Raw genomic sequence first — 13,885 nt, 5'->3', positions numbered from 1 at the left:
TGTCAGTAGGAAACCTGTACTGTGCTGCTTTTGAACTCTAAAGGAATGCCAGCTCGGTCATCGATTTGACATATTACTGGAAAAGTCCTCTGTTGCGTAATTTAGAAACAAACAAATGACAAGTGATGAATCATCACTGCATTGCAGCGACATTTGTTTAGTGTAGCAGGTGTGTGTCTGAAACCTGCATACTGCAACATAGTTCCTCCATTAGCTTCTGTGGTAAATGAGAGTAAAGGTTTTTGCATCATAAAAGGAAACGAGAGGATCTAATAATTACACAGACAGAGACAGAGGGAGAACATAGAAGCTTTAAAGGGCCCTGCTGGCTGGCAGATGTGACAGTAGGGCTTCTTCATAATATAAAGTGATATTGCACAATTATCCTTATTCAGCATTTTCAGTTGTCTGCCTATCGCCATCGGATTGCTACAGAATGGATTTCTGGTTACTAAAGCACAACCCTTCCTTTCCCACACGCACACATATTTCCCCTTTTCTTTAGAACAGGATAAACGGTCTCACATCCACATTGCACTCAAAATATAATCAGCTGCAAAGGAAGTTAACAATTGTAAACTTGGAGTATTTCAACAATCTGAAAGTAACATTTACATAACATACAATTCTTCAAGGATTCATTACTTCTTGAATGCATGCAGTGTGTGAAGGAGGCGACTGCATGTATGATTGCGTAACTGATAAGGAAACTGGATCTTTGGAACATTATTAACACACAATTTTCAGTCTAAACAAAGATGTCAAGCTGTCCACTTAGTGTGCCATCAGCATGTTGAAGATGATATGCTCTCACACAAATTACACATCACATTTCACTCAAAAATTCTATTCAAATATATTTTATTCTTGTTTAAACTCAGCTTGCAATCTATCACCATATTACAGTTTAGGACATTGTGTTCTTACACCAATATCAATGACCACAAAAGGAATGATGTCAACAGTAACAGAAATATTGAAATTGTTTGATTGGAAATGGATACAGATCTCATATCCTCTCACAAGATGGCACAACATTCAGGGGACAAACGGTTAGTGTGTATGTTTCCGTTGTTGTTGTTTGTCCCTTCATACGTAAACATAATGCAATTATCCAACCACCCACCCGAGATAATTTAATAAGGGTGAAAGGGAGGGGGACATAAAACTCTCCGTGTTGGTGTTTGAGGGAGTGGGGGGGCAGGATTAAGACTCATCTATGTGTCACACTACTACCCTAACACCATGTGCAAAAAAGAGAGAAAGGGAGAGGGAGAGAGAGGGGGGGGGGGGGACACACAGCATCATTCATGTCTATACACGTCGGTAAAATCATAGGTTAAGATTAATATGACTGACTAAATAAGACTGTTGGTAATGTTGTAAAGCATAACTAAAAACTTCTTCTGCCTTACTAAGTAGCACACACACAGACACACAGACACAAGGACAGATAAAAATGGCTTTGCCCCACGTTGGCTCTGGTTGCACAGCAAGTCCTGCCGCACTTCACACAGCCTTCAGCCATCATTAACAGCTGCTGACTGAGATGGAAAATAGAGCTGATGGACACAGGTGTGTTTCAGTTCCACCTCATCCATCGAATGTCCAAAGCAAACTCTGCTTACCGAGTCTACTACTTGTGATTAAAATCTGCCATCTCAGGGAATCAGGTGAAGGAATAGCAGAAGGTTCTTTGTAAAGTCAGAGGAAGACAAGTGGAAATGGGTGTGTTGTGATGTTTGGCACCATGGCGTCATCGCAGTGGGAGGAACACCGGGGGGGAGGTGATGTCGTTGTTGTTGTCCTCACCGGGTGTGACGTGCAGGCAATTTGGTCTAGACAACTTATGACTTGGAATCCTGCAGAGGATGAGGGGGAGAGGGTTAGAGTGATTGACCAACATTATCTACGTTTCTGTACAGCATGAATCCTTGACCCATCAAATAAGTATTTCAGCATTTGAAGTGTGTGGGAAAGACAAAGGGACGGTCATTTCAGATGGACTGTAAGTGGGGATTTTTTCTTTCCTGCAGGGTTTTAAGATGGAGTGTAAGAAAGTCCAATAAATCACACAAATTGACAGATACTAGTGGAGCTGATCCAGAGCTTCAGTGGGAGGGAAGGAGGACAGTGTGTGGCCTTTAGGGGACTTGAGGACACACAGCAAAGCTTACAACCTGCTGAGACAGTGGTGTGTGTATGCCTTTAAATATGTTTGTTTACATGTCACAGACGCTGCGTACAGTCACTTACTTTGACTCAGGGTTGGGAACTGATCCCAAGGAATGCAAACACAGTGTTATCCTCCTTTGACTGAAAGAAATCTTCATAGTCCTGAGGGGAAACACCAAAAATAGAGATGCACAATGTTATGTAATGCTACACATTTAATGGTTGTTGACGCCACTACCAAAGGATGTGCCTGGGGACAAACTGGCCTCTTACTGCGGACTGAAAACTGTGTCATTCACTGGCAAAGCTCATTCTGGTGTCACTGGACCTGGAGTGTGAGGGCAGGCACAGCACATAATCTGCCTCATCCATGAAGTGGATTACAGGCAGGATTGGAGTATCGCACGCAAGCGCAGTGGAGGACAAACTGACCAATCTGGCAAATATGGCCCCCTGACTATTTCCCGTGAGGTAGAATCACATTCAGACATTTAAAAACCACAACAGTGTCACGAGTGTGCACGGCTACATTAGTGTGAACAGAATAACCAACATACGCCGCAATATTCATCTCCATTGAAGATCTGCGGCGGTATGGGGTTGCCTTTCTGCGGCTGCTTGTCCTTGGGGATGTTGCGGTACATCCAGAGCCTCTGCTCCTCCAGCATGGTGATGTCTACTTCCTGGAAGCTGATTCGATTGGCCTCCAAGAAGCCCACCACGGCCTGCTGGTGCTTCTTCACCTGGAGTTGTGTTTGGGAGAGGAGGGAAGGAGATCATGAGGGCTGGATCAATAACTCAACAGACTCCTAAGACACACAGATACGCCAAACACATATTCCTTAATCTTATATTGACTTCATGCACTGTATATGCATGCATACATACAGTGCAGGTGTACACCCACTGTCTGTGTATAGTGGTCTTTGGTGAGTGTTTCATAGACTCATGTAACGGCAAATGGTCATCTGACACCCACACCCACACATACACACACACACAGATTGTACTGTGTGCATGTTGGTAATGGAAACATCAAGAGGGATAATTAATTCTTTGGAGGTTCTCAGGTCCTTTTCCTACTTATTTAACCTAATCAGCAGTGTATCTAAAATGTATGGATACAAGCTGCCACTCGCTCTCTGCAACCTTTATCGTTCTGTAAATTAATCAAAATCGACAGGGATGTTTCCTGTGCTTCCTGCTGCTTTTGTGATCTACTTCCCATGCAGAGTCCAGTGCAGTCATGGAGAAAATATGTGCAAACATTCCTCGAAACGTTTCTATTACTCTGAGACGACAGGGACAGACAAGACGGAACCTCCACCCTCGAGAGGATCCACGGACCTTTCCCAGCAGTGGGTCGGGTTCAACTGCTCCCTACAGGACTGTCCTTATGTGCACAGCGACAACAAGACTGTTTAGGAAAAACAAGGTTGCAAATTCCCATAGAAGGAGACACACACCACACACACATGGGGCCACCAACCATATTTTAATAGACAAAAACTGTCCCTGCTGTCTTTTCCATTCACAGCTATCTTGTATTGTCTCTTAATTTCAATCATTCATATATTCTTAAAGAGGACTGACGTAATTTTATATTCATATCTACTTTCTAATCATCCATTCATGAAATCTAGATTCAATCTGGCGGAATTAACGTTCATTCATTCTGTTCTGCATTCATTGTCCCATCCTGCTTGCCGGACTTCACTCATTTGAATGTATGAGTCATTATTCTGTACAACACAAAGGTCAAGAGAAGGTGAAGTCACATAAACAAGCTTTATACTTCAGTGATTAAACATTATGACTTTATGCTGCCCACCATAAACCTCTCTACAGTATTGTTTCAGTTTTACAGGTTATGTGCTTGTGTGTATTAGTTCAAGGACTCTGCAGAGCATAATGACGCTATTGTTTCATGTTAGGATGACAAACTGGCACACCCCAGACCTTGTCCTGGTTACGTTTATTCTCTGTCTATGGCTATAAAACAACCTTAATTGGACTCTGACATCAACAAGAGGTGAACGAATTACAAGAATACAGTCCGTGACAATTTGTTTCATTCAAAAGTTTAAATATCTTTGTGAAAATATGGCAGTTTGCTTCTGGTTTTATGTCTGTATGTCACATTTTAAACCACACAGCCCCCCTGTGAGCTGAAAGGCCGGCAGCACGAGTAAATAATGAAAGAGGGGCCCCCAGTGAGTGTGAGTGAGAGTGTGTCAAGGGAGGAGGGCATGCAGGTTTTGTGTGAATGTGTGTGCAAGTTGGATTAAAGAGGCAGTAGGCACACGAAAACTACACAACAAAGTCATAATGCATAATTGTGTATTAGCAGAAATATAGAGATTAACTCAAGGTCAAGATAAAAGTAATCTATTACACACACACAGAGAGAGAGAGAGAGAGAGAGAGAGAGAGAGAGAGAGAGAGAGAGAGAGAGAGAGAGAGAGAGAGAGAGAGAGAGAGAGAGAGAGAGAGAGAGAGAGAGAGAGAGAGAGAGAGAGAGAGAGAGAGAGAGAGAGAGAGAGAGAGAGAGAGAGAGAGATGACAGAATGGTCAAACAAACACTTACACCACTAAGTAAGTCTGTTCTATCACCGCCGCCTATTTACATTCTTGAATATCTAGCATCATACCACCCTGAGCCTCCCTTTTGTGGTCAAAGTACTTTGTGGTTGTCGTATTATTGTACTCTTAAACGTATTTGTGTGTCACTATCTATTTTATGTCATTTTCAGCCATCTGCCACCCACCAGGATAATCCCTGTTCATCACAATATGTTACATGCATTTCTTTATGTAATCATCATTCACTAAAAGGGGAAACTGAATGAATAAATCAGACTGATGCTGTTTGAGTATGATTACTGTCAGATTCATGTTGTCTGGAGATGAATCTGAGTAGTTGCGCCTGTTGCTCAACCCAGCTGTCAAAGGATGGATGAATGACTTGAAAGCAGACCCCTGAAAGCTACATCTAAACTACATCTAAGCTACATCCTGCCCCGCCCTTAACAGGATTGGAGGGAATTGGAGGAAAGGTGTTGGTTGTGTTGACATACATACAAACGTGTCAACTGTGACATCATAACTGAATTCTTTCACAGTAGAATGTGTGTGTCAATGATGCCATTAACAACGGTGAAATCATACATGTTTCCGTTCTCAACTCGTCAACAACTCACAACTCTCGTCAAGTCTTTTCGGCGCTAACATACTAAGCACACGTATATGTCCCCACCCAAAGCAACGTCTAGGCTTCATAATGTTTCCCTCCTCTTCTGTCTCTTACACACAGGTCTCTCTCTCTCTCTTTTTTTTACACACATTTACAGTAATGACATCAGATGAGGCCACTCTTGCCCTCTCACACTTCTCACCTCTCCTCTTCAATCTTCTCTAATTCAATTGGAAAAAAGGATTCAGAGTAAATTACACTCACATGAGTTCAACACTCACCACTGACCCAGATAGCACAATAATTCCAGCATGTATGAGTGAGCCCGCTTGTGTGGGAGTGAGATACGGTTGTGATTGAATGTACGTGTCATACGGTTAAAAATAACTCCTATGTAAACTCTCAAAAGATTGCGCTGCCATCTTCTAGAAACAGAGCACGATAAACCAAATATATTACTCATGTGTCCCATTAGCTAAGACTTCAAGCATTCTTTCAAGAGTGTTGTTTTCATAATTATCCACTCAGACTCTCCAACCTCAGCTGGACCTCGTCTCCGGCATGTCGCTGTTGTTTAGATGAAATGATACACGATAGGTGAAGTGCTGATTCATCGAAAAACTATCTTAATAAACGATGAATCGCTGTCATCATTCATCATTGAAATCATTCAAACGTTTGCAAGGTTTGTGGGAATAGAACTGTAAATCCAATGCTGTTGTGGGTTATGAGAGCTTGAATGAGAAATTTAAAAACATCAATTTCAAATGCTGGAAACTTGTGGTGAGCATTTGTCACATTTTGATATTGTATAGACTAATTCTTAATCAATTCATCACAATAATGGATGAATCAATAATGAAAACAACCATTGGTCGCACAAGTCTCTTCAATTAAATACTCAACCAGTATCCAGTAGTGCCATTTATGTGAAAACAAGAGGTTCACATCCCTGCTGCTCAGCATCTTGTATTTACCCTCTTTGTCATTAGTCACAATAACAACAACACCTCACAGTAGCAACACACTGCTTGTGTCATGTAGAACAAGTGCAATTTGTTCTGCGTTTGTCCTTCCCAGAACAACCTGTAGAGTGTAAATAGACCGAAGACTTCGCCTGTTTACATATCAAACATGCACTTTGCTCTAAATAAAGTAAAGAAATTGGAGGAGATGAGGGTCATTCAAGACATTTACAAGAAGTTGTCTATTGTTGACATATACTTGCATGTAAAAACCGTAACGTTACACACAGTTATTGCTGTGAAATACTCCTTAGCACAATCACACACCTTGGAAACTCTATAGCAGCCACACACTCACCGCGACAGAGCCCGAGGAGGAGGCGATGTAAACCTTAATGACCATTTTAATCCCAGTTTGTTTGTCCCAGTCGACAAACAGACTGCCCGATAGAGTCCCGCTTAAGAGACGGTTTGTTCTCCAAATGACAGGACAGGACAGTCTCACCGCTCCGACGCGTCTTATACCGGGACAGACGCGCGTTTCCAGCATTTAAAGTGAGCCATGATAATAAAGCAGCGTGCGCTCAGCAGCCTGAAGCGCTCATTGAAGAGACCCTATGTCAGTACACATATACCGTACATCCGGTCGTTATTTTCAAAATAAAGCTGTAACACGGTCGTATAGCCGTTACTGTTTGTTTCTGTACAATGGCAATGATTTCGGTAAGTGCATTAATATATTGTGACATTAGAGGCAACATACAGACTTCACAGTAACTTATAGGTGTGTTTCAATAAAATTATACCTGCTCTATGTGCTTACATCCCTGAAATATTTTTTTTTTTTTACCATTTCCACTCATTTGTACGTGTAGCCTTGTTTACCGCTAACTTGACAAAGTTGTGTTTGTGCTGTGGGTCGAAAGGCAAATGTAGTTGGTAAATGTAGTTCTCCTGAGGTCCTGTCAACTTCATTAATGAAGAAATACACACACAACAAATCGACACAAACAGTGAATAGCATCACATGTAAGCTCAAGAAGGGATTAAAACGCTGTAAAAATGTAGCACATAGCAGCTTTGCCTTGTTTATTAATACAAATTACTCTCCCTATTCATTAACTAATTTAGGTCACCCCCTGATTAGAGGGGTGACAATCCCCAAGACATGAGCTGGTTCGGGCAATTGCTCACTTTACACAACCCGCACTACAGCGCCACCCTAGGCGTAATTCAGAACTGCAGCTGAATGCTGCGGTTGCCATGGTGCGGCGTCAGTGAGAGACGAAGCCTAAGGCGTGGACCGAAAAAGGAGCAGCAGCCGCCTTAAACATTTATACCAGACAATCACAGGGCTGCGTTTTATCATTCTGAAGTCACAGTTATGGTCAGAAGTTCCCATAAAGATCCGGGGCTTAAGTAGCTAAGTTAGCGTGGCATTGCTAAAGCTCGTGCTAGCTGAAGCTTATTTGCTAACCTTAGCCAAAAAAGGTCTAACCTGTTACTTGCTACTAAAACTGAAGAAATACATACAGGAAGACAGCGGACGATGACGTACAGGTTGGTGCCCACACATCTATTTAGCCGAGTGTCTCGTTAGACTCGACTCAGCCACCTGTTGATGGTTGCTTTTCTGTTGCTATGCTAAAGTTAGATGCTAGTGAGCGATCTAACTATTGCCAATCCCCCTAGTAACGCTTCGCTAAGCTGTCACCCCCAAAGCCTTGTTTGGCTCATGACATAACTCTGACATGTATTTTGTAACGCTGTAACGTCTTGGTCGTGCTAATGATGCTTGAGAGAGGAGAAGATGTGCGGTTCGCTTCAGTTACTACACTGTGTTGTTGTCTTTGCTTACAACAATGCACCTGTCAGCAGCAGGCGGCCTACTTTAATCCAATCTGTTCCTGTCACAAAGACCAGGCCTGACACACACACTCTCTCTCCGTGTGTGCGTGCGTGCGTGCGTGTGTATGTGTTCGCCATTAGAGGGCTTATGAGCTGACAGGAGCCCCAGAGATGTTGATTATAATGGGGATGAAATGAAGATGCAGTGGTAAGTGTTATGAAGTGCTATTTGTTTGTCTTTGAGTTTCTTTCCTCATTGATCACGTGTTCATGAGCATCTGGTTACCCTTAGACATTAATAATAAGAGCAGACGGTGGGCAGGCTTGTGGTTTCTATCTGACAGCAGTGACATCACACATCATTCAGCCTCATGGAAAATTCCACCTCTTGTATGCTGTCGCTTGGTGACCAAGACGCACAATACGGAAAGCACGAGCGAAGCCAGTTTGGCCCACGCTTCTTATGACTGTCCTGGATGAATTTTGAGACGTTTCCTATTTCTTTCACAGTGTGTTGAAGTCAGTTTTCCCAGTGACGTTCTACAAGCAGGAGTGCTGATCCAGGTAAAGAACAACCAGTCGCCTCTGTCTCGTCGTATGTTGAAGAAGTTTGATTGAAGCAATGGAAGAGAACTTTGATTGGTGGTCTGTCTCGTCTTTTTCAGTGTAAATATCCCAACATGGACTTGGCAAACTCCACTCAGCCTTATGAAGACAACCGGGATGCCAATCAAAGCCAACAGTCCCTCCGTAGTATAAAGGGAGATTCACAAGCATCGTCTATCAGAAAACAGAAACACAACAAGGATGTTCAGGAGAAGATCCAGGGTGAGGATGAGAAAGAGAGCTGTACAGAGAGTAGGTCCAAAACACGGATTCTGGATGCAGACCCAGATCGGGACCAAGTATCAGACAGAGAGAGTCAGAGGAGCAGCGGGTCGTTCTACTCAGATGACTATGAGAACGAGTCTCAATCAGAACGGACGCTCACACCGTACTCAAGGTCACGGACGCCGTGCGCCAGCGTACGGAAAGGAGGCCGTACAAAGAAAGCTTCCAACAGCCCTTTCCACAAGACGGGTAGGTGAAGCACCATCCAGTTCACTTTGCTGTCCAGATGATGGCAGTGTAAACCAGAAGTGCTGAGCTGAGGTTGAGCTTCTCCACAGCTGGATTGTGGACTGGCGTGAAAGCGTCTCTCAGCGTATCATCTCATTATTCAGCCATCACATGACTCTGTGTTTCGTAGGTGTGGTGGGACGCAGGGGTGTGTCTCGCCCACAGCGTCCAGGTGTCCAACACCAGTCCCAGCTGCAGCGCAGGACGGTGCGTTCGCAGAGCAAAGACTCCACTCCCTCCAAAGACCTGGACCTGGTGACCAAGCAGATGCTGTCAGCCCGCCTGCTGAAGATCAATGAACTACGGAACGCTCTGGCCGAGTTGCAGCAACGCACCGATGAGCTGAAGAAGGAAAATAGAATTCTCAGACAGGTAGGCCTCACTCCCGGTGTGGACGGAATACACTTGGTACTACAGAACGTGGAACTGTACGATCAAGTGCTATACAATCTAATTAAGTATACCTGCTGGCTCAACACACACTACTGCAAATAAAATGTCACATAAATCAATTCATAATATGATACTTTAGGATTTCTGCTTGTTTTTCTGGTCGATCACCCTTTGAATTTACTTTTTCCTCTGCTGCAGCTTCAGGTACGCCAGGAGAAAGCCCTACATCGGTACGACGACACCGAAAGCGAGATTACCCAGCTTCTGTCTCGGCACAACAACGAGACCCACGTGCTGCGTGAGCGGCTGCGGCGAACTCAAGAGCGGGAGCGGGCGGCCGAGCGGCGGCTGAAGGACTGCGAAGAGCAGCTGCTGAGGAGCCAGACCACCGTCGCCCGGCTGAAGAAGCTGGTCGAACAGCGAGAGCTCGGCGCCAGAGAGGAGCTGAGCCGCAAGCTGGAGGAGGAGAAGACACGGAACCAAGAGGGAGAACGCAAGATTAAGGCAAAGCTATAGTTTTGATAAAGTAGAGAAGTGCAGATTATTGACTTCAGGGGGGCGACAGTAGCTCAGTCCATGGGGACTCAGCTTGGGACGCCGTTTCGAGTCCCGTATGGACCAAGACTGTGGACTGGCAGCTGGAGAGTTGCCAGTTTGCCTCTAGGGCACTGTCGAGGTGCCCTTGAGCAAGGCACAGAACCCCCAAAACTGCTCCAGGGCAAGACAAATTTCAGATTCACATGTGCTTTGACCCAATATGAATGTTCTTCTTCTTCTTTAGTACTAACAGTATTTGTGCGTGTGTGTGTGTGTGTGTTTGAAGGAGCTCGAGCGTAACATGGAGCTCAGCAACGGTAGTTTCCAGAGGCAACTGGTAGCAGAAAGGAAGAAGAGCCAGAGTGCCCAGGAGGAGATCCGGACTCTGCAAGAGGAGCTGGAACAACTGAGCAACAAACTTAAGGTGCAAATACAAATACACACACCAGTAACACAACACAACAACAATGAGATCTCTCATGGTATGAACATTTTATATGGTTCATTTCATCCTCTATCAGCGAAAGGAGAGAGAGCTGGATACCAGGAACATTTACGCCAACGGCCTGGCTAAACTATCGCCCAGGAAAGACACAGACAGCGTCACCAAACACAAGGGTGAGTCCTGACTGGATTGGATTGTACTGAAGTTGTACAATTGTGCCAGAAGGTCGTATCTTAACACACATGAGCCTCAGAGGTCACAGAGGAGAAATGAGGAGTCACGAAATGGTTCTAAGGTATGTGAACAACGACATCATCTCTTGTGTTCATCTCACACAGTCCCAAGCAGGAACAGCAGCAAAGCCGTACAGACTGAAGACGGGATGTTTTGTCCGGAGTTTCCCACCCCGCCTCCCGCCATCAGCGACGCTAATGAGTACAGCCAACAGGCACCTGACGACTACCTGTCGCTCAAGGTGAAGTCCACCTCCATGTCGCCTTGTCCACCACACACACACACACACACACACAGTTCAGTTGCAGCTCACTTCTCTACTCACTATTCCTTCTCCTTTTTTTGTCCGTTTCTCTGGGCAGGAGCTCGACAGAGGGAACACGGTGACGGAGCGCAGAGAGGAGCCAAACCGGGAAAGGCGGAGGATGAGGGAGAGCGAGAAGGAGAGACGCAGGGAGAAAGAGTTGGAGAAGGATGAGAGCGAGGAGAGAAAGCGGCTTAACCAGCAGCCGAACACTTTAGAGGAGAAGACAAAGAGATCAGTGAAGAAGAGCTCTGAAACACCAGCAAAAGGTATGAAAGGCTCTTCTAGTAAACTCTGGAACAGCAGCTGTGTGTATTTTATGATCTGTTCATGTTTTTATATTGTGGTCGTAAAAGTAATGGCTTTCATTTAACACCAGCATCCACCATGGCCACAGGCTCGGTGAAAGAAAGGGAGGAAGAGGGTACAAAGACGAGTTCTCTGCGGAGCCAGAAGGAGGAAGAGAACAACAGGAAGCGCGGCCAAATACAAGAAGAGGCCGAGAAGTGGAACCACGAGGCGCTGGGCAGTCAGCGAGCGACCGAGGAGGCGCGCCGCAAGAAAGAGCATCTGCTGGCCAAGATGTCCGAGATCGACCGTCAAAACCAGGCGGCCAAGGACACTTCCACCATTTTCGGCCTCACGCAACCGGAGGAGTCGCCTAGTTTGCCTCCAGGAAGCAGGGAAGGTGGAAGGGAAAGACAAAGCATTGAGGGGGGAGTGAATCCGCCCGGGATAGGGAGGAGAGGGATACGGGGCCAGAACTCCAGCGACGACTTGGCTTTCGGAAACTACGCTCCTTCTTTCGGTCGTTCTTCTTCCCGCGGTTCTTCCGGTGTCCCGCCACCTCCGGCCAAAGACGACAGGGCGTTAGAAGCGATAGGGGTTTTTAGTGTCGGAGTGGGCGGGAAAGAGACGGAAAGGGAGACGGGGAAGGACAGGAAGTCCAACTTGATGCAGCAGCTATTCGGAGCCGTCGCCACGTCGGCGGGCGACGACGCCAGCAGCTCCAACAGGACGGAGATCCTAGGTAGTCCCCCGGCCACCAACGGTATACGTCCAAGAAGAGACGGGCCGCTTACGTTCAGCTCGTCCTCGTCCTCCACTCCACCTGCCACCTCTCTGCACGTGGCAGAGACCAGGCCCTCCATCCGTGCCATCGCCTCCTTCGACGACGACATAGAGGAACTGGCTTTGTGATCTGCCTCCTGATTGGCCAACACATCTGTGCGGCACAACACTAAATCAAAGAAAACAGTATTTTTAGTTTAACGGAAAAGTTTATGAAATACACATATTTATATTTAACAAAGATGGTCAAAGTTTAGTCAGTTCTTTATTCAGCCTCTTAGAAGTCTCTAATTAAATGTATTTTTGTATGTAGAGGGTGTGTGTGTGTGTGTGTGTGTGTGTGTGTGTGTGTGTGTGTGTGTGTGTGTGTGTGTGTGTGTGTGTGTGTGTGTGTGTGTGTGTGTGTGTGTGTGTGTGTGTGTGTTAGTTGTCACATGTTGTTTAGAGCCTTTGATACATTTGAATGGTAGCTGCCCTTTTCATGTCGTACCTTTTGTATTTGTTAAAGATACGTGGATTATATGTTTTTATTATATGTATATTAGATTGAATGCCATAAGAATGAACACTAAGCAACACGACAATCACACTGTTTGTATCGAATTATTTGTACGTTTGCATGAAAATTATGATTTCTACAGATTGGAATTGAACTCCCACTGAGTATTTTTATGTTTGCTACCAATCACACCACATGTCACTCTACTGTTACTACACAAGGGAGCCGAGGAGAAACTTAACAATCAAACTCTGCCACTAAAATGAACCGGCAGCGATTTGAACATAGCCAAGCGTGGAAGAAGCTCAAATATATATTTTTTATTATAATTATTTTGATGACGATAATGTTCCGTATGTTTGTATTTCTGTTCTAAGTTGACAAACCATCAGGAAACACACCTCAGTCCATTTTTACAATCATAACAATAAGGAATGTCCCACTGTAGCGGATGTAAAGTCTCACTGTATGCTGATGATACCATGATGTTATTTATTGCTCTACTTTCCTTTCTACTCTTTCCATGAACTCAAACTCATTTTGAATGTCAACTAAAACCAAAATGATGTCGTTTACAACATCTACAAATATTTCTCTCAAACGTGCTGACATTTGTCTCGTTTTGTATTTTTTCATTCGGTATTTTACCTGTTGATTGTGTCATTCTGTGATCTTTATTTCTTATCTTGTGTTGTGTAAATCATGTTGTGTGTCATATGTTGTGTGTAGATCATGTTTTGTTGCCCCATCTCGGTCGGCACTCAGAAAAAATAAATTTTTTATCCCACTATTCCCACATTTTATCTCAATTTGGTGCTTAAAAAAAGATGAAATGAATAAAATAACACCACAGAAATAAGTATATTACAGTTACTTACATAGGGAAAATACAATTTCACTCTGATGCAAAGTAATACTTAATATTCAAAGTATATTTAGAACTATAAATGGCATTTGTTGTTGTCTCTTGCTCTGTGTTCTGATCTCTTTAGCTTTTCCACAACGGTCCTCTTTGTTGACTGTATTGTTATACAAAAGGTCATTAGTCAGACTCTGTTGAATGAAAATAAATGATAGTAAAAGTGAAGCGGTTGCCAGGTTG

The 13,885-nt window shown here is 44.3% G+C and overlaps 2 protein-coding genes across 6 annotated transcripts in view; one reads left to right on the top strand and one right to left on the bottom strand.

Moving 5' to 3' along the window:
- The window catches only part of sh3bgrl2 (SH3 domain binding glutamate-rich protein like 2), a 28,760-nt gene extending 21,802 nt beyond the window's left edge, over nt 1–6,958 (bottom strand). The window contains exons 1-4 of one of the 3 annotated variants that reach the window (XM_076170853.1): nt 6,692–6,958; nt 2,733–2,918; nt 2,257–2,337; nt 838–1,862 (exon numbers count right to left, since the gene is read on the bottom strand). In XM_076170853.1, the coding sequence (XP_076026968.1) occupies nt 2,263–2,337; nt 2,733–2,918; nt 6,692–6,883 (453 nt within the window). In that variant the 5' untranslated portion in view covers nt 6,884–6,958 and the 3' untranslated portion in view covers nt 838–1,862; nt 2,257–2,262. Of the gene's footprint in view, nt 1–837; nt 1,863–2,256; nt 2,338–2,732; nt 2,919–6,691 lie in introns of those variants that run through there. The other 2 variants (XR_012965527.1, XM_076170852.1) reach the window with 2 other exon arrangements.
- A 628-nt stretch (nt 6,959–7,586) lies between these two features.
- Nucleotides 7,587–13,623, top strand: lca5 (lebercilin LCA5). 3 transcript variants are annotated; one of them, XM_076170832.1, is made up of 10 exons: nt 7,587–7,893; nt 8,692–8,745; nt 8,847–9,261; nt 9,431–9,672; nt 9,892–10,197; nt 10,517–10,654; nt 10,752–10,848; nt 11,014–11,150; nt 11,272–11,482; nt 11,611–13,623. In XM_076170832.1, exons 3-10 carry the CDS (start codon nt 8,862–8,864, stop codon nt 12,411–12,413), a joined length of 2,334 nt encoding a protein of 777 aa, XP_076026947.1. In that variant the 5' UTR covers nt 7,587–7,893; nt 8,692–8,745; nt 8,847–8,861; the 3' UTR covers nt 12,414–13,623. The 3 variants fall into 3 exon arrangements, with proteins under 3 accessions (XP_076026947.1, XP_076026945.1, XP_076026946.1); XM_076170830.1 differs by having other exon boundaries at nt 11,593–13,623; XM_076170831.1 differs by lacking the exon at nt 7,587–7,893 and adding an exon at nt 8,321–8,389 and having other exon boundaries at nt 11,593–13,623.
- The last annotated feature ends 262 nt before the right edge of the window (nt 13,624–13,885 follow it).

This window comes from Genypterus blacodes, unplaced genomic scaffold (assembly GCF_046128005.1).
Source record: "Genypterus blacodes isolate CSIRO-AG114 ecotype Tasmania unplaced genomic scaffold, CSIRO-AGI_Gbla_v1 ptg000233l_1, whole genome shotgun sequence".
In the NCBI taxonomy this organism is placed as follows: Eukaryota; Metazoa; Chordata; class Actinopteri; order Ophidiiformes; family Ophidiidae; genus Genypterus; species Genypterus blacodes.
This window is presented reverse-complemented; position numbering and strand designations above follow the sequence as displayed.

Excerpts from the sequence above, each read along its gene's own strand:
- lca5 (XM_076170830.1), top strand. The coding sequence starts at position 8,862 with ATGGACTTGGCAAACTCCACTCAGCCTTATGAAGACAACCGGGATGCC. Across the intron at positions 9,262-9,430 it reads CAGCCCTTTCCACAAGACGG|GTGTGGTGGGACGCAGGGGT; the intron begins GTAGGTGAAGCA and ends TGTGTTTCGTAG. Across the intron at positions 11,483-11,592 it reads CTCTGAAACACCAGCAAAAG|CATCCACCATGGCCACAGGC; the intron begins GTATGAAAGGCT and ends ATTTAACACCAG.